Raw genomic sequence first — 25524 nt, forward strand, 5'->3', positions numbered from 1 at the left:
GGTGTGTAGGTGATAATCGACTGGACGACCAAAACTACACCTGAGTTAAAGTAGACTCCGCTATAAGGTCTCACAAATGAGATTAACTAAACCAAAATGAAACGCTGGTACGAAAGTATTTTTAATACATTAAACCTTCTACGCTAATAACAAATAAATACTAAATAAAAGGAAATCGCTGGCCTTTGGTAATTGTTTGGCTTTTGCGTTGTTTTCATTGAATGTTAGCGATTACATTTTTAAACTCATTTATTCTTAATAAAGAAAAACTAATTTCCGGCGTCTCTTTTGTTATAGATTCTTTTGGTAAAAGTCATTGAATGCGCATGTAAACGTTAAAACAACCTGTGGCACGAAAATACGAGCGCAGTCGTAGTCGACGGAAAAGGTTCTTGTTGGCCACCTTGCTTCCTCGCCACATGGATTTTTGTAAACAAGCATGCTTCTTCCGGCTGAAGATATGTACATGACATTTACTGTGGATTTCTGATGTTGTTATTTTAGGTCTTGTTAGAATCAATGTTAACATATTGAAAACTGTTCTCAGTTGAATCGCTGTTTGAGGCTGCTAGCATGTTAGCCGTGCAGCACCAGACCACAGTGAGTGCAGTGTTAGATTGTTTATCGTATCTCTTATATCAGTGGTAATCTAAACGTCCAGGAACAGACGTCCCGAAATGCCTCTGAGGCTATTGACAATTGATCCTGAAGACCGGGGCTCTCAAAGATGCAGAATGGGACCGGGCATGATGTCAGCGCTGGGTCTCAGCCTGGGCTCCCCGTTGTCGGTGTCTCTATCCGGGGGGAGCTGTCTGTGCACCGCCTGGACGAGGCCGGACCTGGCCGAAGGCTTCGTCCAGGTGGACATGAAGTGTACCTCTCCTGGTCTGATAACTAAACCCGGTCAGCAAGTGGATCCCGATCAGCTCAAACCGATCCCTATCTCCAAACTGAAGTGTGTCAAAGTAACCGTGGTTGTCCGGACTGCGGAGTTTAAGAGACGGACTCGTCCTCAGTTCATTCACGAGCTTGTCAAAGACATGATGAAAGGTGTTTACCTGCAAGCGAATCACGTGATCAACCTGGAGGAGTACGACACAGAGATTAGATTTGTTGTCATCGACAGCATCAATCCAGCTGACTCTGCATCGGCAGGACTTTTCTCTGCAAAAACCGGTCTGGACATTGTCGACATCCGGACTGTCCGACAACACCAGATCCAGCTGCAGGGTTCACCCTCACCCCCACTTGGTGGTCTGGAAGAGGTCAGTCACGCATGGAGCCATTTATCACCTGCCTGTGTGTGAACGGAATGTGCTTCCTGTACGTCAGGTGAGTGCCTCGCTGAGAGAGATGTTGCAGCTGCCTTTGCTGTACCCAAGAACCCTGACTTCCTTAGGGGTGTCCTGCCCCAGAGGGGTGCTGCTGGTGGGACCCCCAGGCGTGGGCAAGACCCTGCTCGTCCGTAAAGTGGTTGCGGAGGTTGGAGCAAGCTTGGTTGTAGTCAGAGGACCAGAGGTATCCAGTCACACAACACCATGTTCCACCATTACATCAGCATCTACCAATGTGTGAAATGACTTATATACAATAAATAACCATGACCACTATGAGTATTTTCTTTAACTATTTTCAGGTGGTCGGGGCCCGACCTGGCGAGAGTGAGGAGAGGTTGCGGGCTATGTTTGCGCAGGCTGGAGAAGCAGCAGCAGAAGGTCCATGTGTGCTCTTCTTGGATGAGCTGGACTCTCTCTGTCCCAGAAGAACTGGAAGTTCAGCTCCGGAGAATCGCCTGGTGGCACAGCTTCTCACCTTGATGGATGGCATGGACCAGTCCGACCGCTTCCTCATCATCGGGGCGACTAACCGACCCGACAGCTTGGATCCCGCCCTGCGCAGACCCGGCAGATTTGACAGAGAGGTAAGAATAAAAAGTCAATGAAATGAAGTTACAATTACATTCGGTTCAGAGTGTCACATGCCTGTGCATTTAGGTTGTCATCGGGGCACCAACCGTGACACAGAGAGCAGCCATCTTGACTGTCCTGTGTGAGAAGATGCCAGTGTGTCCTAGCGTGGACATTGTTGAGTTGGCGCAGAAAACTAACGGCTATGTTGGAGCTGACCTCAGCGCCCTCTGCAGGGAGGCCGCCATGACTGCATTACGAGAAAACTCAAAGGTATTTGCGACACAGGCCTGCTAACGTCATCATATCAGAATCAGATCATATCGAAATAATGTGTGCAAATGAATATTCTCAAACTTAACTTGACTGATAATGAATCCAAATTTGATTCTCTGCTACGTGGTTGCACTGTTGCAGTGCATTATAAAACTTGAATGAGTAATAATCTAATAACCCTTTGATATTTTTTCTACCTCAGAAAGTGTTTTTTCGTCTATAATTAGTTTGTGTCATTGACTCCAGGGATCGGGAGAGCAAACCGTGGATACGAAGCATTTCCAGGAGGCCCTGAAGTTGGTGGGCCCTTCGGCGCTTCGCAGCAGTCTGGGCAGAACAGATCTGTGCCCGGTGACCTGGGATCAGATTGGTGGTCTCGATGAAGTCAAAGTGAAACTAAGACAGGTGAACAGTGGGGTTTATTGAGCATATTGCAGTTTTGTGATTTATGCAACCACTCCTGAAATGTATTCCATATTTTTGTACATAATTGCTGCATTTATTTCTATGTTAATGTCTAGACCAGATGTTCCGCCTCTTTCAACTAGATCTAGATTCGGAATTATAAATGCTTTTGTTGTACAGCTGAAGGATGCTTGAAAGGTTTGGCAGCGCTGTGTAGGTAGGAGACACAAGAAAAAAATCTTAAAAGTGCGTGCAGATTGTTAACAACAAACACTGCTATTGCATTTATGATTAAAATGTTGATGTAAACAACGTGATGTCACCATGACATTGAAAAAATATATATTTTAGTTTTTTAGGGGTAAATGAAGAAGCAATAAAGTAAAAACAAAACAAATTACAAAACAAAATGATAAATATTGAAATTTTTAATTTGAAAAGTATAAAATTAAATAGAAAAAAGCAAAATGAAAATGTATTCTAATGTTTTGAGGGACCGTTTTAAAAAGCCTGTGCAGCAAAAGCATATATTTTTAATTTTTTTTATTTTAAGTTATGATTATGGAGCAGACGTCATTTCCATTCAAGTTATTCTGAGAGCTTTATTCGAAGTTGTGTTTTTTTTCGGTTATTTTTCAGAGTATCGAGTGGCCAATGATGTATCCCGAAGCCTTCACCCGCCTGGGTCTCTCCCGTCCTCGTGGCGTGCTGCTCTATGGACCCCCAGGATGTGCGAAGACCACACTGGTCAGAGCAGCAGCCAGCGCCTCCCACTGCACCTTCCTGTCGGTCAGTGGCGCTGACCTCTACTCCCCCTATGTGGGAGACTCGGAAAAAGCATTAGCCCAGGTATATACTTGCGTTCTGCCAGTTTTTTTTAGGATGTTTTATAAAAGTACATTGTCCTCTTGCAGCTTTTCCGTCAGGCGAGAGCTTGTGCTCCTTGTATTTTGTTCTTGGACGAGATCGACTCTGTCATTGGCTCTCGGTCACGCCGGTCCTCCAACAGCGTTCAAACACGACTGTTGTCTGTACTTCTGAACGAGATGGATGGAGTCGGTCTAAAGGCTGTTGAAAGAAGAGGGACGCAGCAGGAGCCCCAGTTGGAGGGTTCAGCGGGTTCAGAGGGGGGTCACTCTCAAGTCACTCAACAGGTCTAATATTGAGTTTACTCTTATATGGTGTCTGACCCGCAGCAGTTGGTTGAACTTGATGTCTAATCTGACAGATGGAATGTCAGGAAGTTTGCAACAGAGAGGTGATGGTGGTGGCAGCTACCAACAGGCCTGACTGTCTGGACAGTGCTCTACTGAGGCCGGGCAGACTGGACCACATCATCTACGTCCCTCCTCCTGACCAGCAGGTGACGTATCTAACCATTGATCACTGATTTGGAAATACGGCGTCACTTTTGTTGGCTTTTGAAATGTAAAATCATATTGTGTTTCTAGAGTCGACTCGCCATCCTGAAGGTGTGCACCAGGTCTATGCCACTTCATTCTGAGGTGTGCTTGGAGGAGCTGGCTGCCGGGACTCATCTCTTTTCTGGAGCAGACCTGGAGAACCTTTGCAAAGAGGTGAGATGATCTGATGATCCTATCGAGTGACCTTGTGATGAAGTCGGATTCTAATCCTGACTCACTTTCAGGCTGCTCTTCTAGCATTGCAAGAGGAAAACATGCAGGCGTCCGTGATCCAGCACTCACACTTCCTGCGCATCCTCAACCAAACCAGCCCCTCCCTCACTGCTCAGCAAATACACACATACTCGTCCTCCATTCGAGTAGATTAGATTGCCTTTATTGTCTGTACAATGGGGATAGTTTGGTTGTTACTGCAACATAGCAACATTAAAGACATCAAAGGCAAACATTAATGATTAAATGCATTCACAAACACACTCAAGATGATGTGTATTTCATGACCTTTAAATAAAATGCTTTTGATAAAACGTCTCCTGTCCTTCTTAGAATAAACTGCATGACTCTTCCCTCATGACTACAGTTCCTCGTTCAGCCAAAAGAGGACACTGTTGACCAAACTATTGATCGCCCTCTAAGTGAATAAAAGCTTCTCAAGCGAATTTCAATACAGGAAGCTGTGACAGTCTACGTGCCGTTCACCTCGTACCATCTCTCATCCTGCCTTCAGCAGCCCGGCTCGCTGGATGCTGCGCAGTGAGACACAAGTGCTTGTCGACAACAACAGGTGAGAGCTGCCACACACACATGACTCCATCACACTCACCCTGCTTCACCACTGGACCTCCTCAGATGTTGGTTCTGTCTCTGCAGGGTTACATTCGAAGTTGAACAATGAAGGGATTCTTTCAGATGCTGTCCAAGAAAAAGGAGGTTTGTTTTTATTTGTGTTCAAGATTGTTGGCAAGCGTCTGCTTTTTATGTTCTGAGACATTTATTTTGATGTTGCAGCTTATTCCTTTGATCGGGTTTATGGCTTTTGCTGCCATGGGGGCCACTTCGGCTGCTATCTACTTCCTCTTCACTAAACCTGACGTGATGTGAGTCATGTACAACGATCCGTCACTCGTTTGATCCAAGACTTTCATTTTTAACAATGAAGAACATTCGACATTGCAAACTGATGAACGACTTATTTTGTTTTGAATTTAGTTTGAACAAGTCTTCCAATCCAGAACCATGGGAAAGAGTCGATCCATCGAAACCACAAAAGGTAATAATAATTCTAATAAACTTAATGTGATGCCACATGATGATATCAAAAGTATGAGGCAGCAAACTTGCTCTGTCAAGTCCAGGTTCTTTTCAGTACTATCAATTGCTATATATCATCATTATTATTCTTTTATCGGTTTGTCTTCCGGTAAAAGTAGCATTAGATAATTTTTTTCGAATGAGATGAGAGGCAAAGTCATCTGTCAATCTTGAAGTTCAGATCAGGATCTAGTCTCCGATCGGAGGGTGGGGCCACGGTACGTCCTTCACAGTCCTCCAGACTCGAGAGCAAGGGCCTCAAACTTGGGACAACGCTTACTGCAGCAGTTGACATTGGTCAGTGACTCAGCAATTGTTTTCTTTCCATAAAGTATTACTGCGCTCAACTCAGTTGACGGTTCACCATGATAACCAGGAAATAGATTCCCATTTCCACGACTAGAATCCTGATGACATTCTCATGCCAGCGTGAAAAGCAAGTCAGGCCTTACTTCAACCTTGACCCTACTCCCAATTGGCAAACACAGACATTACAAGCAATAATGTTAAAATGTTGTGTGGAGTCAGCGTTGCAGACTCTGTAGACTGGCATAGCATAGTAGAGTCTACCACGATATACTCGCTGACGGAGATAAGCTGCATGTTTGTTTTTTGTTTTTTTGAGTGTGCATGGCACCACATGTGCTTCTTGCTTGAAGTATACATGTATAAAATAACCATGGCCACAAAATAGATGTTTTTCTGACACTTGTATCCAGATGAAAAATTTGCAAACATACCTGCTTTTTTTGTTATTTAAAAAGTTGACTCTCAAAATGAGTCAATATTTGCTAGTTTTGATCGGAACTGGAGTCAGTCAAAGCACTTAACCCAGAAAATAAGCTATGTTATTGTTATTGCTTTTAAGCCAAGAGGAATGCTTATGACACAATGATCACTAATGTGAGGTATTTCATTCTTGACATGATACACCTTAAAAAGTGATACCTCTGGAAACAAATGCTAACCACTGCCAACTGCTGAAGCATTCCAAACAGTGTTTGACTCTCTCGGGTGAGTCATCCAGCCTTTGACATCACGATCGCTGTCAAAACGTGGAACTTAATACCCTTGAAGTTAAAGAGTGATTTGTGACTATCTTCGCTGATGTGTGTGAATGAGCAGGTGGGAGCTACACATATAACTCAGACCGAAACAGATCACGTGACCTCAGTTACGTGAGTGAGACCACGTTCTATCGTTTAGAGAAATTGCACAGACAAAATGGAGCCAGATGAAGTGAGGGTTAAAACATTCGTCCTACAATCCTGCGGTTGCTGAAGGTCGGTGTTCCATTCTTCTTCCCCTTCTTTCAGCTTTTGACCATCAACCAGCAGTGGAAACCGGTGAAGGAGCTGGAGCACGTGAGGAACCTCACCAAGTGAAGCAGGCCCCGCCCACTCTGTCGCGCCCCATCAGTCGAACAGAATCCTTCCTGCACAAACTGGGACTCTCTCTCACTCAGTGTGCGGGAACGCTTCTGCTCCGCTGGCGGGGCCTCTGTCTGCTTCCTAGTAAGTCGTACCTCAGAGACACTGCCATCCTGTAGCCTCAGCAACGCAGATGCTTCGACAGTCGGACGTGCGCGTTATCACCCGCTAAAGTGTTGTCAATAAAGTAGTTTGGTGAAAGTCTTTATGTTCCTGCATCTCTTTATTTCTTCATCAGAAAAACTGACTTACACCTTTGACAGACAGACAGACAGACAGACAGATAGATAGATAGATAGATAGATTTTAATTGTTTCAGTAAAATTATAAGAAACAATGCTATAAAAATATAATGAAAAAATGTGGAACCTGAAATTCACTTACAGCCAATTGTGTAGTGCACTTTGTCTTCATATTGTTCCGTGAAGGTGTTTTATGATTTTACGGCAGAAGGAATTTGGCCTGGTTATGTGTATGTACAATAAATTTGCACATAAATGAGTTACACGATGACTTTAGATACATTTCACTTTGGCAGCAAACCAGAGGAACTCAATCTAAGGAGTCTACATTTTTTCTCGACTTCATGTGTTGTGACCCTAACAGCCCGTGTCTCTCCTGGATCACTCAAGCGTCACTTGGCTGATGTCCACAAGCGTTGCTGGGTGTCTGATGCGTTTGGTTACCAGGATCCTCAGGTTTATCTCTGTGGTTGAGCGGTTGCAGTAATTCAACAATAACAAACAGACTGCAAGCACCAGCTGCATCTGCTCGACTTCGGACCTCAATAAACCGGTTTGCCTTCTGTGACTGGATGTAGACTTCACTAGCATTTTGTTGGAGTGTGTAATTGAGTCACGGCAGGGTTGGGCCACTTATTTTCCATCTCCAGTCAATTCTTTCCAACTGTCATCCAAAAGTGGGTTTTATCAGCCAAAAGAAAAGAAGGTTTGATGTGGTCCGCTTGGTGTTGACTCATTACTGAAGGGAAAACAATAGACAGACGTGATGACTGCTGCAGCATCACTGCGAGAAGAGCCCGACTTCAGAGTCCAGCTTCATCCATGGTCATACGCTGGTTCGGTGTGGCTGTGAGTGAGTGAGTGAGTGAGTGATACTATCTACCCTTCACTGGTTCAGAGAGCTTTCTGTTTAGCTGGGAAGGACTTGGGAGCTGAATAAGGGCTACACTTGATTAGGGAACACACATTTAGTGTGAATAATCAAAATACTTGCTTATTTACTGTTAATAATTAATAATTATGGTGTTGTTTAGAGATAATTTTGTTGATTACTGCATGGTAAAATATAGTCCGGCTTGACAAAACTTTATAGTGGTTAAATAAGTAGTTTATATCCGATGACACGTGCCCAATCTAACCAAATTACATAAATGAATGCAAATAACTTAAATAACAAAAAATTAATTTCAGATTATTACATTTAGAAAAATAACAGATATCACTTCTACTATCTTTCGAGTGTTTGAATTTTCCCAAAAACGGCAAAAATTTGCAGTAATCTCAGTCAGAAGAAACCTGTCTGAAGCGTCATCTGAACGATTAGATAAATAAACCCATCCGTTCTTCTGCCTTTTTACCTTTGAACAACTACACAGTGGTACCTCGGTTCTCGACCACAATCCGTTCCAGACAGCCGTTCAAGCATTCCAGGCCTTAAAGGCTTTAAGGCTTTTGTAGGAGTGAATGTAGAGTGTCTGCTGCAGGTGCGCTGTTCCTCTATGTGTGTGGCCGCTGCATGTGGGAGGGGTTGGCGAGTGAGTGACGTCTCTCCAGAAGTGAAGAGGTGCCCGGTGCGTGTCCAGCTCTGAATGTATGGTTCTGTGCAGTTTGGCTGTGACAAAATAATAAACCAAGTAACGCTCCGAGACCCTGGAGTGCGCACTCCAGCCTCAGAGGTGTGGAGAGCGAGCACCTCCCCTGTGACACTCTACCACGGTCCAGTGTGGAGACAGGAAAGGTTTTACGGCTCAATATGAAGAAAAAACAGTCAGTAAATGTAGCTAACGGGACACGTCTGCATACAGAGGCTGCCTTATACACAATAACAAAGCGTGTCGTGGGTCAGCTGATCGGGCCGCGCATGTTATGTTTTTTTCGGCGGTGTTCAAGTTCTGGATTTTCGTTCAAAATCCGAAGCAAAAAAATCTCAAAATTTTTGTTTGAACTTTCGTTCGAAGTCCGGGACGTTCCAAAACCAAGGTACCACTGTATTACACTTTCACAAGTCAAGACTTCTCTTGGGAAAAACCCATGTGCCATTGAGGACTACAACACTGCAAGTTAAAATGGATAAAAAAATAAGAGAAAAAAAAAAACAGCCGTTCCAAACGGTGCTCTATAAAATACAGTCGGGTTCCATTGAGATAATTTGGTCAATGAAATGGATATAGGTTTTATCTTATTCAGAAAAACATGAATTTCTGATTCATCCTGCTTTTAACTCACCATTAGGGTTTAAGGAAGTGAACTGTAAGGAACAAGAATGTCGGTGAAACGGCCATGTAAAAATGTTTTGTCCTCGTAGGTGCTTATAGGATCAGTATTGGAGTTTTTATACAGTTCAGTCACTTCACAGCTGATTACGGTCAATCTTTTAACGGCCATTTTAATATCATAAAACCCGGAAACATCTCCATCCTGCTCTAATCTGCCCCCGTTCTCTCACACTCACATCGGAGGGTGTGATACCTGATAAATCATTGAACACAGAAGAGAGTCCACCTTTGTTTTCTGGTTTTTCCAGGAAACTAAAATGTTTTCACGTCATTCTGGAGATTAATTATTCCCCCCCCCCCACTTCCTTCCTTTGACTGCAGTTCCACGCCTGATGTGTTCACTGCCACATTTTCATCGTGACACGGTTATTTTAGAAAACAATGACTGGGGAGGAAGAAGAATGTGGTTGGTGTGTACGTGACTGGATGAAACCATATAAGTCATGTGACCTGGATGGAAGCCAGAGGTGATCACAAGAGTGAGTGAAGTTAGTTCGTCACCTGACACCGCTCTCTGTCGACCTCTGGTGGCACGAGTTGTGCACTTCAACTAATGAACGTTTATTTTAAATATATTCAAATTACACTTGACATCTACGTGACCGACATGTCTCTACATTATATGACTTTACATATAGTGCGGGCAACATTTCATCTTGCATTTTAAGAGCTAAAAAAGGGGCGGGACACTTATGTCTGCCTCTTATTGCCACTTTATATGCCTTTGTGTTGTGTTGTGCGCTAATCGAAATAAGATGTTTGAAATGAAAACATAATCAGTGAAGAATTTCTACATTCCACCGACTAATGAAGATCAATTTCTCTGTCAGGTGTTAATACATAATTGACAGGTCAAGTTTAACATTTAGTATAATGAAGTACAACACATTATTTTATAGGGATATTTACTTACCAACTCATCGATCATAAAAGAGATCTTATTATATATTTATATATATGTTTGAAGATTTTAAAAAAAAGATCAAATATATAAGCAAAATGAATGAAAACGAATGGATGTATGTGGTAATACACACAGTACACATACTCAAGTCAAAATTCCGAATTTCTCATTAGATCGTTTTTATTCCGTCCATCTGCGTTTTGGTTTGAGGGCCCCTCCCATTAAGCGTAAAGTGTGGCGCCAAACTCAGTTGTGCAATGAACCAAAAGGTCCCAAACACAAATCACAGCGCTAACAAGACGTTATATGACCGAGAACCTCCGGGTTCACGCGTGGGAAATACTAAGATAGCGCCACCATGACTGCTGTATTGCTTTTGCATTGGAATCCATTAATGGCGGCGAGCTCAGTGGTTTCCCTTCCTCCTCCTCTTGACCACTAGCGACTGGGATGATTCCACCATGACTCTAATGCTCGATATCAAGTAGGTCAAGTGCCCTTCAAGTGCAAGTCAACGCTATCACGGTCGTAGTTAAGGGCGACGTCTACTGGTCACAAGTGATACCTACATTTAAAATAAACTCACGTCCACACCTCTTTCGACGTGTACGGCCTTTGTCAACCTTTTCAAATGCATGTAGGCCACGTTGAAATTAACTTTCGGAACTTCAACTTAACTAACTGTAAGTTTAAGCAAGAGGCCTTTCGGACTGTCGGCTGCAACAGTCGCAAAGGATCGTGGGATTGATGACGCGCCGCCCTGCTTTGTAGTCCTTGTTTGCGTTCGTCATTTCAGCCATCACGTAGACAAATCTAATTTGGTAAACAAACACTTTAAATGCTGGTTGAATGTGAAGCTACTCTACAAAACGTAAAATAAAGGCACAACAAGTTTAATTTAAAGAAGCATTATCAGGAAGTACAGTCGGTATTCGAACAAATCGGAGTTTGAACAAAAATTTCGAGATTTTTTTGCTTCGGATTTCGACCTAAAATACAGAACTCGAACGCCCCAACACGCCATAACATGCGCGGACTGATCTACTGACCCACGACACGCTTTGTTATTGTGTATAACGCAGCCTCTGTATGCAGACGTGTCCCGTTAGCTACATTTACTGACTGTTTTCTCTTCATATTGGTGTAAAACCTTTCCTGTCTCCACACTGGACCGTGGTAGAGTGTCACAGGGGAGGTGCTCGCTCTCCACACCTCCGAGGCTGGAGCGCTCACTCCAGGGTTTGATGTCCTGTTGTGGGCTGGAGCTGGGACAGGGATGAGTCGAGTCTGGGACAGAGCTAAGTTACTTGGTTTATGACTTTGTCACAGCCAAACTGCACAGAGCCGCACATTCAGAGCTGGACACGCACCGGGCACCTCTTCACTTCTGGAGAGACGTCACTCACTCGGCAACCCCTCCCACATGCAGCGGCCACACACATATTGTAAGGCTTGGAACGCATTATTTCTTTTTCCATTCATTGTAATGGGAAAAATCGATTCAGATTTCGAACAATTCACTTCTCGAATGGCCGTCTGGAACGGATTGTGGTCAAGAACCGAGGTACCACTGTATGTGTATTGTGAAGGCCGAGGAAACGCTTTGGAGATGCCTTACCCAATTGCTTCAAGCGCGAGGTTCCAAATTGAAATAACCATAGGAAGGAAATGAAACGAGTAAATCTTCCTGAGGATGGAGTGAAGTGACGGGTAACAGAGAGGTGTCTGACAAAAACGTTGTATTCTGTGTGCCATTGAAAACAAAGCAACACCACTGTCCAATACTTCCATGACCTGATGTGATAGTGGGTTCCTGGCAGGTGATTTGGGGAAAAAAAACATATTTTATTTGAGATGGAATCAATGTCTGTGTCAAACAATAGGCATTACATGTGCTGATTCATGACTCAAACTTCAGTTTTATTAACTCAACTCACCTGATATTTAAAAAAAAAGTGCCAAATGGAAAACTTGACCTGGAGGTTGTTGTTTCATATAATAAAATGAGTACTCAATCGATCAAATGTCAAAGAGCATGGTGTAATAAACACTATCTAATTGTTCCATCTTACCGCTGCAATAACACCTCCTCACCTTCCCGATCGTAAACCCTTCAAATGTTCCGGCATGTCTGTGACCTGTTCCACATGCTGATACCACTCAAAGTTGAATGATAAATTCACACTCGCACAGATTCCGAAGGTCAAAGAGTTTATAACAAAAACACTGAAACCTGAAGCACCATTGTAGAATGGTGCTAAGCGTATAATCAAGTTATGATACACAGCAATAAGTCCGAGGTTGACTGTCAAAGCTGGTTTGATTGTCGGGGTAATACTTTTATAAGACATTATTAAGACATTGTTATTGCAGTCTCATGATTTATCAGTCAACACAAACTCAATAAAATAGAAAACATAGGTGATAAAGTCACCCCCGCCCTGCCCTAATACTGTCTCTAATACTTTCACATACAGGCTCCGATTTGAAATGTTAAGAAGGCATGAGAATACAGTTCCTGGGAAGCAAGACCACTGACCATCTTTGGCACGAGTGCTCTGAACGGCTCAATACTGTGGCTCCCGTCTGTGATGGAGGTGGTCACTGGAGGTCGGAGCCTTCAGGCTCCTTGGAAAGGCCCCAGGGAAGTCAAGTAAAACTCAGTTCAAAGGCGTTCAGGCGCTGGGCACCTGACAGTTGGCACACGAACGTGCTTGTCTCTGCCGGTGCGTCTGGACCTGCACCGTGCACCGGCTCACCTTGTAAGTGTGGAGCATCAGGTGTCGGGCCTTTGCCTGGACCTCCTCCCAGTTGTGATCACTTGAAGGTGCTGCAAAAGGAAAACGAAAAAACCCCGTCAATTCACCTCGTAGTTCTAGTAACACTAGTTGTCAGACAATTCACATTCAGCTTCCTGTCATGCTCTTCCAAGCCGTCCATCAGGTGCCACCAGCTTACCTTTCACTGTTGCCCATACTTATCTACACCCCTGTCAATAAATCACCACCGTTCAACCCAGCCCGCACTCTCTTCTTCACCTTCAATGACTGACCCCGAATACTCAAACTGTTTTCATTATCTTGTCTCCCTGAATCTTTTTTATTGTAAACAACAAACAGAAAAATATTGTTGTAATATTGATTTAAACTGGACCCAGTTTAAGTGGGTTTAATTGACACCCAAGAATGAATTTATCTACCAAGATTCACCAGTCGTCACCCGTTTTTTCCAACATCCAAATGACGGCAGGGAAAATGACACAAAACCTTCCCAAAGAAGAGACAAGATACAGATAAAACTGGAAAGTCCTGGGAAACCAGCCAAGCAAGAAGTGTGTGAGCTAACAACAAAGATCTGTTCATTGTTCTTCACCAGCGATAAAAACAATGGGACAAGTCACGTCTCATGGAAAGCCACTCACTGAGTCGGAGATGCACGAGTGCTGCAGTCTTTTCCCCTGTCAACGCCCAAACATTCAGTTCCTCTACTGACTGGACGTCATCTAGATTCAGGAGGTCCTCTTTGATTCTCTGAGTGTCCAAGTGTTTGGGAGCACCTGAGAGGCCACAAGACAAACATCAACTTTGACGGGATGAGATCAGGAACATTTTCCAGAGGCAAAACATTACTAACCCTCCAGCACAATGACAAACGTGTCTCTGATGATGCGGAATGTTGTAAAAAGAACCAGGATGGAGAAGATGTAAGTGCAGATGGGGTCTGCCATTTTATACTCCGGCTGCAGAAACAGAAGTGAAGATTACAAACATGCAATTTATTATTTTGGAAAAAAAAAAACAATATATTTGAGACCAGTACAACTATGTATGTTTTATTGTTTTCGACAAACTACAAAGTCAAAGATTAGTGTAATAATAAGAGGGGAAAAAAGTCACCTTGAATCGGACAATGTAGGCTGCTACAAGGACACCGACACTCTGGACCAGGTCTCCCAATGCGTGGATGAAAGCCGCTCGGACAATCATGCTGGCACTTTGCTTCTGCTGCTGGCCTCCTGAATTAGCACCAGGACCATGAGAGTGACCATGATCGTGACCATGACCGTGACCATGACCGTGACCGTGAGAGTGACTGTGGCCATGGCCTCCGTGAGAGTGCAAGTGGCCATCTTGGTTTAACAAGAATCCCATTCTGTAACAAAAAAAAGAAAAAAACAGTATCAGCAATGAGGCAATAAGTCGACAACTGCATCCTGTGGAGCCTTTACAACCGTGTGATAATTAACCACAAAAGATAAACGTTACTGTATGTTCAGTGACCTCGACATGGGGAGTTGTCTTCCTGTGGAACAGACCTTATCTGAAGCTACATTGTGCTTCTTGTTTTCATTTGGTCAGTGCTAAAAACTATGCCATATAATCCTACTAAACAGGCTCTTCATTCCCTTAGACCAGTGGTCCTATTGGACCGGTCAACGCTTGACAATTGGAACGTGGCCCGGGGTATGAGGTTGTAACTCTGAACGGTGTGTGTGCCCACCAAGACTCACACACTCACCTCCTCTCCGCCTGTGCTCTAATGCTCTCTGATATATATGATATAAAGTGCATGAAAATTGTAAATCACCATATGGTCAGATCAATGGGAGCCCTGGACTTGTTTCTCAGCAACAAGACGGCCCATCTGGGAGTGATGGTGGACGGCTGCAATAAATCTATATTTCAAGTACGACTCCTGGTATTGTTTGTTAAAAACTTTCTTTGTCTTGGAAGTCATAGGCTCTTCTGTCTCTTCACTCAGCCTTTTCCCCTTTGCAAAGAAATGGCTGTTTCCTACTCATTTTGCGAGCGTGTCAAGTGACCGAGGCTTAACCGAGAGAATCCGGTCATGTTTCAAAATAAAAGGTTTTTCAAACTAAAAGATCCTTCAGACTCAGATATTACACAAAACGGAAATAATTAATTATTTCTTGTGCAGCCCGGTACCACCCGGACCACTGCCCTAGACCACAGCCTATTTAAACTACTATCTTTTGACAAAAGAAAAAAAAAAAAAAAACTTTACCTCAATATCACATTTAAAGCTAAATAAAAGCAGTATGCCGTGTCTCACATTTTCCTTCACATGTACAGTACATGTGTTCATCATTATTTATTCCTCACTTGTCAGCACTATTTTCTATTCTTTGCATCACCTCTGAAGGGAATGTCCTAACTTACAGGTTTCTCATTTGGAAATTCTAAATTCTTACCGTATAATCTAATATAAGTCGTTCCTTCGGTCTAAGTCGTTTATTCTGTTAGATTTCTATTGATATTATACTGTTGGAATAGTACCAAGTCCCAGCTTATGTGTCCCATCTGTCTGCACTTCAAACGTTCCACTCACATAAGATTGACAGCGACCCCTATCGCTGCTGTGATCAGCATGACGTCTCCGTCGATTTCAAAGTCTTGGCTGATTGTCCTCTGCACGGCCTCCATGACCAGGACTGCGGTCAGGATGTAGATGAGAGCCACACTGAAGAAGACAGCAATCACCTCTGCACAAGGAAACCACAGTCAGGCACAGAGATCATAGACCACACATGCCGCTCCAGCTGGACGAAATAGGCAAGGAAATGGATCAATGGACTTACAGTACAAAAACAGCTGCCAATCCTGTTTAAAGTTGCTGTAGGCAATAATTAACTACAATGTGATCCATCATGTTTCAGAGGTTTTGATGTTGCCAGTGTCGTCTGAACTGATTAATGGCTGAGCAAACATGGCTGTTTCCCTCAGCAAACATTATTGAGTGCACATACTTTTAAAGCATCAAAGCAGGTCATGACACACACATGCGCATTGTGCGGTGGGTAAAATTTGAGCAAATGAAATGAAATATCAACGTACAAGGCAAAATATTGTGGGATATAATATTCCAGTTTGGGGGGAGAAAATCTATTATTTTTCAGATTTTCACAATTTAGTTGTAATGATGTGCTAACATTTCTCTGATTAGCCCATCGTATTTTTCTGATATAAACGTAGTTAGGGTTTGGAGTCTCATTTGGATATTATGATGTCACCAGGTGGCGGCCGCAACGAAGTAGATAACTTTGACAAATCACTGGTGACACTAACTTATATCTCAAGCAACAATAAGGACAGCTGGGTATCATGACTGCTGTTTACAGCCAGGCCAAGAACACCACTGCAGCGTTTCCACCCACACATTCTACCACGTCTGCCACCATTACCACGTTTTGCCCCGCAGTCCGGATGCCTCCGTCACCGTTTGCTCTGTGCCTCCACCATGTCCCTGGACACAGTGAAGCAGCTGTACGTGCTGCTTGTGGACTGTCAAACTAACCTTGGGTCATGCTGACGATTCTTATCTTTTACAGTATGCCTTTATCGCAGTTTTCAAACTACAACCTTATAAGATATGGATGTAAAAGTGAAATAATTCATGGAAAATGCAATTCTATTAAATAATTAATAATATGTAAGAAGACAATTTTATTTGCATATGCTAATCAGTGGCGTAAAAAACCATTGATGTACTAAATTATTGCGATACTTTATTGAGTGACATTGTATCAATGTTTCTGTAGAGATATCGCAGTACTTGATTGTGTGATATTGTCTTGTCTATGCCCCCAACAGAGGGGTTCCTTCCTCAGTGCGAATTTTAAATGAAAGTCTAACTGGACTGACGTCATAACAGTAAATGTTATTTACATTTACTGCACATAGTATTGGACTGCATTATCAGATTTTCCCCCTTAAAATGATGGCTTAATCACAACAGTTTCGCAATATATCACAATGTATCATATTACCACTCCTGTATCGAGATACATATTGTATTGCAAAATACCTGCCAATACATGGCCCTAATGTTACAAAAAAAATATTCAAAATGCAATGTAACAAATCATTACATCAATCAGGGTGCAGTGTTTCAGTCAAGTGCTTCATGAGATGCTTTTCAGGCTGCTTCACGTCTACATATTTTCCCCGGCACGCCTGCTTTGAGTGACAATATAATTATAGTCATGGTAAATGAACTGGAAGCTCAAGATGTCAAACTTATAATAACAAACGTGCTGAATCATCTAGTAACAATGCTTTAAGTGACTGCCAAGTGAACCGTTATGATTGGAAGAGCTTGGCACTTCGGTCATGACATCAGTCAAACACAAAAGCAAATATTACAGAAATATTTTTCACTAAATGCAAAAGTGCATCAACAAACGAAAGTGAGCATATGAAAATCTTCTCAAACTTACCGAGGCGGTCCAGTCCGAAGGTGAATCTCTTGGTGGGGGGCTTTGAGGAAAGCCAGAGTGCCAACAGGGAAAACAAAATCCCGATCACGTCTGTGAGCAGATGCACGGCATCTGTCATGATGGCCAAACTGCTGGACACATAGCCGCCTGCGTGACAGGATGTAAAGTTAAAACAAATATTTAGTGCATTGTTGAAGTAATACATGCAAATGCTGACACTCGTAACCCCTATCTACTAAACACTTGCGAAGACAGAACACACTTTCAGGTGACACAGAACATCAGCCGCTCATCTTAAAAAAAAAAAAAAATTAAGTCATTTCCAATTTCGAGGATCCAACTTTAAAAAAGGTTTGTCGCAACGACTAGGACAAACTTTGGGTGTGGTTCTTCTAAGGAAGGCTGCCATATTGACCAGTCAAAAGCCTGTGCAATGCACTGGCAACTCGTACTGGATGTTTCCAGCTGCTATATTCAGATGGTCCTTTGAGTTCCAAGACCACCAAGGCTAGAGACTTCATTCTTCTTATGACCGTCAAAGGAATAAATGGGCGTTACAACACGGGCAACGTGGACACGCACAAACACAAGCAGAACATACAAACCCCACACGGAAATGACTAACTCCAAGCCCAGTGTTGGTTTCAAATCCTTCTCGCTGTCAGACTGCAGCGCTTGCCATTGTTCCACCGTGCTAAATGACTCAGACGGTTGTAATAAGCCACAATCTAATACATGAACCAAATGGACTTTTTCACAGACAAAATTCCACAGAAACAAACAGGCATCAGTCGTTACTTACCTACAATTTCAGCGATCATGAACAGTGTGTAGAGGACAGCAGCGATGATGAGCCTCTTCATCACCTTCTTTTGCTTGATCATTTCCCTCTTCTTGGTGCAGCTATCGCACGGGTCCATGTTCAAGCCGGCGCCGTCCGAGCTGGGACTGGAGTCGATCAGCATGTCATCGTCAACCTCCACCAGCAGCGTGTTGACCGCCACCCCGTTGGACGGAGCAGCTCCGCCGTTCATATCCCCGGAGACCACCACCTTCAGTTGGTTGAACTTGGGGGTGTCCTCCTCCTCCAGCTCATCCGAGAGATCGAAGGGCGACCTGTCGCTGAAGCCCTGATCGCCGCTACCCCTCCTGAGAGCGCATCGAACCTTGTTTACGATATTCCCAGGCATGGTGACGACTTAGTGGACAGTTGGACTCATGCAAGGGGCTCTGGGTTACTGCCGCTTCATGTAATCATTGATACCACTCCGCTCACATCTGGCGAATAAGTACAACAAAACACAAAGAGCAGCTTGTAAAAAAGACAGCGACGACAACCCACGTCACACATGGCATTGCTTACACATGTTTTCACGTCAAGTGGCAGAAAGCTGGGTTCAAAATTCACCTGTAAAGCAAGCGTGGCTAAAGTGTAACTAGCTAGCAAGTGAGAGTTGGTCAGCTGTTATGTCACGTTGGGGCAAAATGCGCGTAGTTTCACCAAATGTATCCGCTGGAGCAGCGCAGGGACTCACCTGAGTTACGACTTCAAAGGCACGCGCATGACTGAGCGGAAAGGGGAGTAGGAATTTAAGGAGCTCGGCAGTCGGAAGTGCCGAGGATGTTTTTCCTCAGTCACATGACAACACTAGGAGTCACATGACCTTCTGTGTTCAGACTGAGTCGAAGCGCTCGCATGTCTTTTTCTGACAAATACTCTTCTCTCTTTGCAAGGTGATTCATTTTAAACTCCGGAAGAAGTAAGTCTTGTTTATTGTGCAATACGCTCACCTGCCTAGTGTTGCTGTGTGCTAATGCTAGCTTTGCTATCCGGCTTAGCAAATGCTTCGTTACATTCCGATGTGAAATGACACAAATGGATAGTGTTTCCCGGCAACAGGAGACTAAACGAGCAACGGCATTTATCATTCACTAATCAGGTTGTTAACTGATCCAAGGATAACAGAGCTGCTGGGAATGGAGGACAGTGAAGACGAAAGGCCCTTCAGTCCGAGTCAACTTCCTTATGCAGGTACTTGGTGACAAGGCCATAAATCGTTCTACTTATCGGCATTTAGTTGACCTGTTTTAGTGACCTACTTAGAATTATGATCGATTTGGACTGTCATTTATATAATAGTTAATCTGGGAAGTAAGGCTTGCATTGTCTTCCTCATGTATTTCTAGAACATCAATAAAGCTTCTGCGAATTTGGATTCAGTTACTTTATTTCAAAAGTTCTCATGTAGATCCCTTCAAATATGGGTTTTAGACGGGGTCATAACAGTAACAGTTATTATTATTACTGTATTATATCCAACCGAACAAAGTGGCGTGGTATCATGAAAGTGTGTCACAAAGGTGATGAGAAATTTCAAATGTATATGTGGTATTTAGTCAGAAATGTGGAGAATGTGATCCTTCTCCAGGCACAGGAAGTGAAATGTACTTCCCTGATAAAATTCTTGATTCACTGGTTGTTCCTCATCCCAACCATGGTCATGAGTTATGGTCTAGTGACCAAAATAAGCAGCCAGAAGCACAGGATGGACTCTTCCATGCAATGATGCATTATTTAGGTTCATTTGTCACCAAAAACTCTATGGTGACCTCCAGGAATGATGTTTCTTTCTATTTGTACTTTTGTTTTTATGACAACCTGCAGCTATTAAACCTAAACTAAGCAAGTCTATTTTTTTTAAATCACAGATCTCCCGTTTTCAGCACAGGAGAACATGTGTCGAGACAGCCAAACCATGGTCACCAGGGAGGAGTGTGTAGATAAAGAAGCCGTCTACAAGCTCACAGAGGGTTTGCTTTCTCATTACCTTCCAGACCTTCAGAAATCCAAACAAACCCTGCAAGAGCTCACGTGAGTTGTTTTTTTTTTTTTTTTTCAAACAACCACTAGTGGTGTTGAGGGCTTACTGATGCACATAGAGCGCAAGGTGCCTGGTCTTGGCACTTTTTCATTTACTCCTTGAGATATGAATCAACTGCTGGTGTTTCTGCACAAACTCAGACAGGATGGCAGACAGCTTGAAGGTAATGAAAGAAAAAGTACTAAAATGAGCTGAGCAAGCAATGTCTGCTGATGAAGAGGAACATAGAAGAGGGAACTTTGACTAACCACATGCCACAAAGGTACACTTCAGTACGTCGAAATCACCAACGAAAGAAATGGAAAACCTAAATAACATGAGGATATTGAAACGACTCAAAAACTACTAGACCTGAAAACTGAAGACAACGTGTAGAACCACAAATATCTATATCTAAGCAATGAGCATTGTTGAAATAATAAGAAAAGCAGTAAAAGTAACATGCAACCACTGGTCAGAGAAAAGGGAAGTTGAAATAAGAGGCAGAATAGTATTGATTCTTATGGAAAATGGAATTTTATTGTGGATAGAAATGCATGTCAACAGATGAGAGGAGACTAAAATAGGCATCCACTACTGAATAAAGCAAATTTTGGATTTGAATTTTTTATTTTTATTTTTGATGCTGTCTCAATATATAGTTTATGCTTCTGCTTCTGAAAGGGCATCTGGGGCATCTATTTAGGCAAGTTGGCTGTGAGGTGTCAGGGGTAAGATGGTGACTGGAGGTAGAGGTTTGGATTAGGTGCTTTTACACTGGCCTGAGTTCAATTCACTACGAAGCACGTCTCAAGAACTTCGTCAACAGCCGGCACTTAGGTCTGAATCCCGAACCTCTTTACGACCATCCGCAGACATGAAACAATTTAAAACCGTTGTTCTCTTTCTATGAGCGCTCACAGCCAATTTTGCCATGACAGACAAAACCAAGTGATTCTGTTGGACACGCTTGATCAGGAAGTTACAAAGTTCAAGGAGTGCAATGCCTTACTGGACCTGAATTCTCTGGTAAGTTTAAAGAGTATTTCAACATGAAGTTCCGCTAACTACACAGCAAGATCTTTATTACTCTTGTTTGTTTTCCAGTTTACAGAAGCGAAAGCGTACCACCACAAACTGGTCAACATAAGGAAGGAGATGATTGTGATTCATGAAAGAACAACCAAACTGAAGGTACACCTTTGCCTCATGTTATGTTTGTAGATGTTATGTAGATAGATAGATCACAGACCTCATATGTGATATCCATCACATATTTCAGGCTAGATCAGAAAATAACTTTCATCTTTCCATTGACTCCTTTTCATAGTCTTGTTAACTTAGGGCCCATGAGACGAAAGTAGATGGGTGGGATTCAGGCTCCCCATAGCTTTTTGTATCATTTGTTTTGTTTTCCTTCTGCCACGGTTTAAAAGAATCTTGCCAGAAACCCTGAATGTAATAGTGCTTAGATTGAGTACAAATAACAGCAAAAATGCGGAATTCAGTCCAACAGGTTGGTGTTAGCAATCAATTTCAATGTCGAGTATGAAAGTAATTTTCTCTGGCTATTTACAATGTCAAACTAGTTTGCTTTTGTTGGTGGTTTGGGTTTTAACCAGATGCTCATAATTGCCTTTTTTCTGGCTGTTAATAGCCTTTTTAGTCGATATTTATGTTTAGCACTTCAGCTGTTCTTCCGAGATCGTCGTCAAATACAAATCTCAATCAATAGCAGATATTATCCATAACATAAAGAAGTGATTGGTCTCTTGTTCTCTGCATTTGCAGGTGCTTCTTGCCTCAGTGGCTTTTTCTGAGTTACTTGTGTTCATTTGAGTTTTTGATTAAGATTCACCATTCCGTTTTACAGTGGGATGACTGACGTGTTGCAGTCGAACAGCTGAACATTACTTAAAAACAATGAATTAATTCTGGTCCCAGTGCAGCAATTTTCAAAATAGAATAAAACAATTAAAATGCGAGTGAGTCTGATTAGTTGCAGACAGTGCTCCGCTGTTCCTTCATGACCAGTTTCTTGTTCAGGGGGTGATGTGTTGTGGCTGATTGTATTGTTGGAATATTACGGAGGAAACAATCACGTCATCTGAGGAATGAAAGGCCGACTGTAACGTGACAGTGAGTTTAGCCTGTCTCAGGTCATAGCCCTACACGATGAGGACCGTCATGGTTCTGATCGCCTGCCAGAAGAGATGGTCTTGTGATGATATGTTCAATTGCAAGGAAGCAAATCTGCTCTCTGTGTTCCTGCTAATCTCAGCAATGCAATTTTGTGAAATCCGATCTTCAGTTTTCAGATGAGTCTGACATGATGCACCAGCCAAGAGAAGGAATCACTGACAATAAATCACAGAACCAAAATCCAGATGGTGCAGAAAGGATGATTTGGCATCGGGGGATTTGGTGTTTTGTCTCATATGCACACTATATTTTTCAAATAACTTTGGGTTGTGTTTCAGAAAAGAGCGCTGAAGCTGCAGCAACAGAAGCAGAAGGAAGCATTGGAGAAAGAGCAGCAGCGTGAGAAAGAGATGGAGAGAGAACGACAGCTCATCGCCAAACCTGCCAAAAGAACGTAGGGCAGTATATACAGCCTCCTTCTACATGGGACATTTTTCACATGTATATTTATGTAAGGAGAACAATGAAGGATGACTGCAGAGGTGGACAGCTGACACACACATATGGTGTCGCACCAGTATTCCAGAGTGGAGTGATCTAGTACTTGTGTTGAGACACATGCACCATGTAATAAACTGGCATGGAGTTCAGTGAATAGCTCAAATGTGGTCAGTTGAGATGACCATGTCGCATGAATTGGTCACATTTGGTGAGTCACTGAATCAGAGTGATAGGTTTTTGCAGTATAATCTCAACAGATGTGTAAATATATGTGAACTTTGTTGGTGTAAGAATGCAAATGTATTTAAATCATCTGCTGAGGTTTACAAAAATGAAATGGAAAGTGTTGAAATGTGGCACAATTGTGCTTTTAGTGCCACAAATTCAAACCATGTAATAACTACGACACAGTTTTATGAAATGATGTGGAAATATGCAAGTATTCGTGTCCTGTTACAGCAATAACTAATTTTAAACGCATCCCTTGAGTGATGCTAACTTGCTACAGAAATTTGATTTCACTACCAGCTTGCCGAATTATGTTTTCTTCTTTTCGTCAGTGTCTTTGTGCTTTGTATCAAGGTGAAATATAGTGCACTTCTTAATAAAAGGTCTAAACATACGACGTAGTGAATTTGCTCTACAGCATCAGTTCTTAACCTTTTTCATCTTGGGGCCCACCTCTCCCAGAACAAATGGGCCCAGGGCCCATTCAATAGAACCGATTCATTACACTTGATTTCATTTGTGATCAATAACTATATTTAATCTACTTACATGTAAACAAACCAAATCTTGTGAAATGACATGAAACCATGTGATCATTGCAAAAATATTTGTCATAGAAAAGTCCAACCAGCAGCAGAACTAGGTGCAAGTCAAGTTCATCAAATTCACTAAAGAAAAAAAACCTGATGCAAACTGTTGAGAAAAGTGGAAAAACTGAATTAAATTCTGAATAAAATAAATATAATAAAACCACGTCTAAGCATCATAAAATAATAATATATCATGTTTAAACTCCAAAGAAGATGTAAGTAAAGTGTAAATGAAAGTATCGCCATAAATTCATTTTCAAAACTGCTTCAACAGGTGCTTTCATGAACAGTTTTACTGTTGTTGTTTACTATCATTTTTTTTTCTTTTCAAGAACTTCTCCATAGTTGTTTACTGTCACAGATTTGCCACTGTCAAGTCAGTTCAGTGACACACTGCTGCCACCACTTGGCTAATGTATTAAAACTGAGGGCCCTCGCGGCCCAAAGGTGTAAAACAAAAAACTTCTAGCGGCCCAAAGATGGGCCCCGACCCGATGGTTAAGAATCACTGCTCTGTTTTTGGGGGAAACAATAATTCAGCGGGTGGAAGCTGTAGTTGCGTATTTTATTCCAGAAGGTGGCGGTACAGGCATTTCCTTGATCCATCAGTCTGACGCGGTTGACTGGAGCTGCAGATTGAGTTTAATTTTACTCGATTTTGTGACCGTAAATTTAACAAGAATGGTATAAATGTATCAAGTATTATCATAACCGTTTTACACAATTAGTCAAGAAATAATAGGAACAATGTTGAACCCAAACTCACTGAGCAGCTTCTCTTCAGTGTGTGTATAGACTGAGGACAAAAATGTTTTCAAATTCAAGAGACATAACGGTGAACGATGATCGCTGACTCAGCTGTCAGACACATGGTAGATGTTTTCACCAGCCCTGGTCCGCGCCCATGTTAACCACCATTGTCACTCAGCTGCAATAAAAAGCAGGAGTGTGTTGACAGAAAACTAGGTTACATTCCTGCTGCAAACTGAGCGTCGGTCCCACCTCCTCTTATTCACATAAAGATCTGAATTTATTCTCGCAGCTGGGGCAGGAATCGCCGTCAAAACCAACATTTGACTTCACACCCACACATTCAAGCGGTCAAGCGCTGAGGTGAGGAAGGGAGGGGGGGTGACTCAATTCTCCGCTGATGGAAGTGACGACCATCCAGAACCTCAATTTAAACCTCTTTTTTTTATAACTTGACTTGTGTTTTGTTTAAGGTTTTTGTGTGAGTCTATATATATATATTGCCTTCACCCGTGAGTGGCTGCTATTTCAACGCAAAATGATTTTGTTTTTCTTTCTTTTTGTGAAACTGGGTCAAGATGATGTAAAAATAAAGTTAAGGAATGAAGAAAACTACATAGAAAAGTTCATCAAAGGCATGAAGCCTCCTTCGAAAGCGTGTTCTGGCTTCTGAAAACAGATGAAAATGTGGAGATGTGTTGACAGATTACTTAAATCAAGTGGCAACTTTTGACTGAAAATGTGGCATGAGTACTATTTTCTGTCCCTTTTATCTCAGGAAAGACTGATATGTGGGGGGCACTTTTAAACTACCAGCAAGAGCGACTAAATCCATCAAGACTACATGCTTTGGTTATCTGAGACAGTACTTTTGTGTCATCAGATAATGAAAATGAATTTTGAATATTGATTTTTTTTTTTCAGCATCAAAATCAGTTTGAATGAAACAACTCAAAAACAAACAAACAAAAAAACAATGTCAACAAGTCCAGCAAGTATGGAATCGGTCACGTGGAGCATGCAGCACCTGCATGCTCATT

General features: G+C 42.5%; 4 protein-coding genes across 6 annotated transcripts; 3 read left to right on the forward strand and 1 right to left on the reverse strand.

Moving 5' to 3' along the window:
- Positions 1-425: 425 nt before the first annotated feature.
- On the forward strand, positions 426-4520 carry spata5l1 (spermatogenesis associated 5-like 1). The gene is made up of 10 exons (XM_053865115.1): positions 426-1265; positions 1333-1518; positions 1637-1921; positions 1995-2180; positions 2430-2588; positions 3228-3437; positions 3503-3742; positions 3817-3951; positions 4040-4165; positions 4237-4520. The coding sequence occupies exons 1-10, from the start codon at positions 678-680 to the stop codon at positions 4378-4380; spliced, it is 2259 nt and encodes a 752-aa protein (XP_053721090.1). The 5' UTR covers positions 426-677; the 3' UTR covers positions 4381-4520.
- Positions 4513-6949, forward strand: c5h15orf48 (chromosome 5 C15orf48 homolog). The gene is made up of 5 exons (XM_053865117.1): positions 4513-4796; positions 4883-4942; positions 5021-5109; positions 5222-5282; positions 6640-6949. The coding sequence occupies exons 2-5, from the start codon at positions 4904-4906 to the stop codon at positions 6706-6708; spliced, it is 258 nt and encodes an 85-aa protein (XP_053721092.1). The 5' UTR covers positions 4513-4796; positions 4883-4903; the 3' UTR covers positions 6709-6949.
- A 5067-nt stretch (positions 6950-12016) lies between these two features.
- slc30a4 (solute carrier family 30 member 4) lies at positions 12017-19054 on the reverse strand. Of its 3 annotated transcripts, none has more exons than XM_053866387.1 (8): positions 18776-18887; positions 18215-18690; positions 17413-17559; positions 15525-15678; positions 14072-14327; positions 13809-13914; positions 13597-13731; positions 12017-13005 (listed from the first exon to the last, which is right to left on the reverse strand). In XM_053866387.1, the coding sequence occupies exons 2-8, from the start codon at positions 18600-18602 to the stop codon at positions 12851-12853; spliced, it is 1341 nt and encodes a 446-aa protein (XP_053722362.1). In that variant the 5' UTR covers positions 18603-18690; positions 18776-18887; the 3' UTR covers positions 12017-12850. The 3 variants fall into 3 exon arrangements, with proteins under 3 accessions (XP_053722362.1, XP_053722363.1, XP_053722361.1); XM_053866388.1 differs by having other exon boundaries at positions 18821-18863; XM_053866386.1 differs by lacking the exon at positions 18776-18887 and adding an exon at positions 18948-19054 and having other exon boundaries at positions 12018-13005.
- On the forward strand, positions 19008-23015 carry bloc1s6 (biogenesis of lysosomal organelles complex-1, subunit 6, pallidin). The gene is made up of 6 exons (XM_053866389.1): positions 19008-19172; positions 19371-19444; positions 20122-20284; positions 21215-21302; positions 21381-21467; positions 22754-23015. The coding sequence occupies exons 2-6, from the start codon at positions 19390-19392 to the stop codon at positions 22871-22873; spliced, it is 513 nt and encodes a 170-aa protein (XP_053722364.1). The 5' UTR covers positions 19008-19172; positions 19371-19389; the 3' UTR covers positions 22874-23015.
- Positions 23016-25524: the final 2509 nt, after the last annotated feature.

This window comes from Synchiropus splendidus, chromosome 5 (genome assembly GCF_027744825.2).
Source record: "Synchiropus splendidus isolate RoL2022-P1 chromosome 5, RoL_Sspl_1.0, whole genome shotgun sequence".
In the NCBI taxonomy this organism is placed as follows: Eukaryota; Metazoa; Chordata; class Actinopteri; order Syngnathiformes; family Callionymidae; genus Synchiropus; species Synchiropus splendidus.

Excerpts from the sequence above, each read along its gene's own strand:
- spata5l1 (XM_053865115.1), top strand. The coding sequence starts at position 678 with ATGCCTCTGAGGCTATTGACAATTGATCCTGAAGACCGGGGCTCTCAA. Across the intron at positions 1,519-1,636 it reads TTGTAGTCAGAGGACCAGAG|GTGGTCGGGGCCCGACCTGG; the intron begins GTATCCAGTCAC and ends AACTATTTTCAG. Across the intron at positions 2,589-3,227 it reads TCAAAGTGAAACTAAGACAG|AGTATCGAGTGGCCAATGAT; the intron begins GTGAACAGTGGG and ends GTTATTTTTCAG.
- c5h15orf48 (XM_053865117.1), top strand. The coding sequence starts at position 4,904 with ATGAAGGGATTCTTTCAGATGCTGTCCAAGAAAAAGGAG. Across the intron at positions 4,943-5,020 it reads TGCTGTCCAAGAAAAAGGAG|CTTATTCCTTTGATCGGGTT; the intron begins GTTTGTTTTTAT and ends TTGATGTTGCAG. Across the intron at positions 5,110-5,221 it reads TTCACTAAACCTGACGTGAT|TTTGAACAAGTCTTCCAATC; the intron begins GTGAGTCATGTA and ends TTTTGAATTTAG.
- slc30a4 (XM_053866387.1), bottom strand. The coding sequence starts at position 18,602 with ATGCCTGGGAATATCGTAAACAAGGTTCGATGCGCTCTCAGGAGGGGT. Across the intron at positions 15,679-17,412 it reads CTTCGGACTGGACCGCCTCG|AGGTGATTGCTGTCTTCTTC; the intron begins GTAAGTTTGAGA and ends TTCCTTGTGCAG. Across the intron at positions 13,732-13,808 it reads GTTTGTCATTGTGCTGGAGG|GTGCTCCCAAACACTTGGAC; the intron begins GTTAGTAATGTT and ends GTGGCCTCTCAG.
- bloc1s6 (XM_053866389.1), top strand. The coding sequence starts at position 19,390 with ATGGAGGACAGTGAAGACGAAAGGCCCTTCAGTCCGAGTCAACTTCCT. Across the intron at positions 19,445-20,121 it reads GAGTCAACTTCCTTATGCAG|ATCTCCCGTTTTCAGCACAG; the intron begins GTACTTGGTGAC and ends TTTAAATCACAG. Across the intron at positions 20,285-21,214 it reads CAAACCCTGCAAGAGCTCAC|ACAAAACCAAGTGATTCTGT; the intron begins GTGAGTTGTTTT and ends TTGCCATGACAG.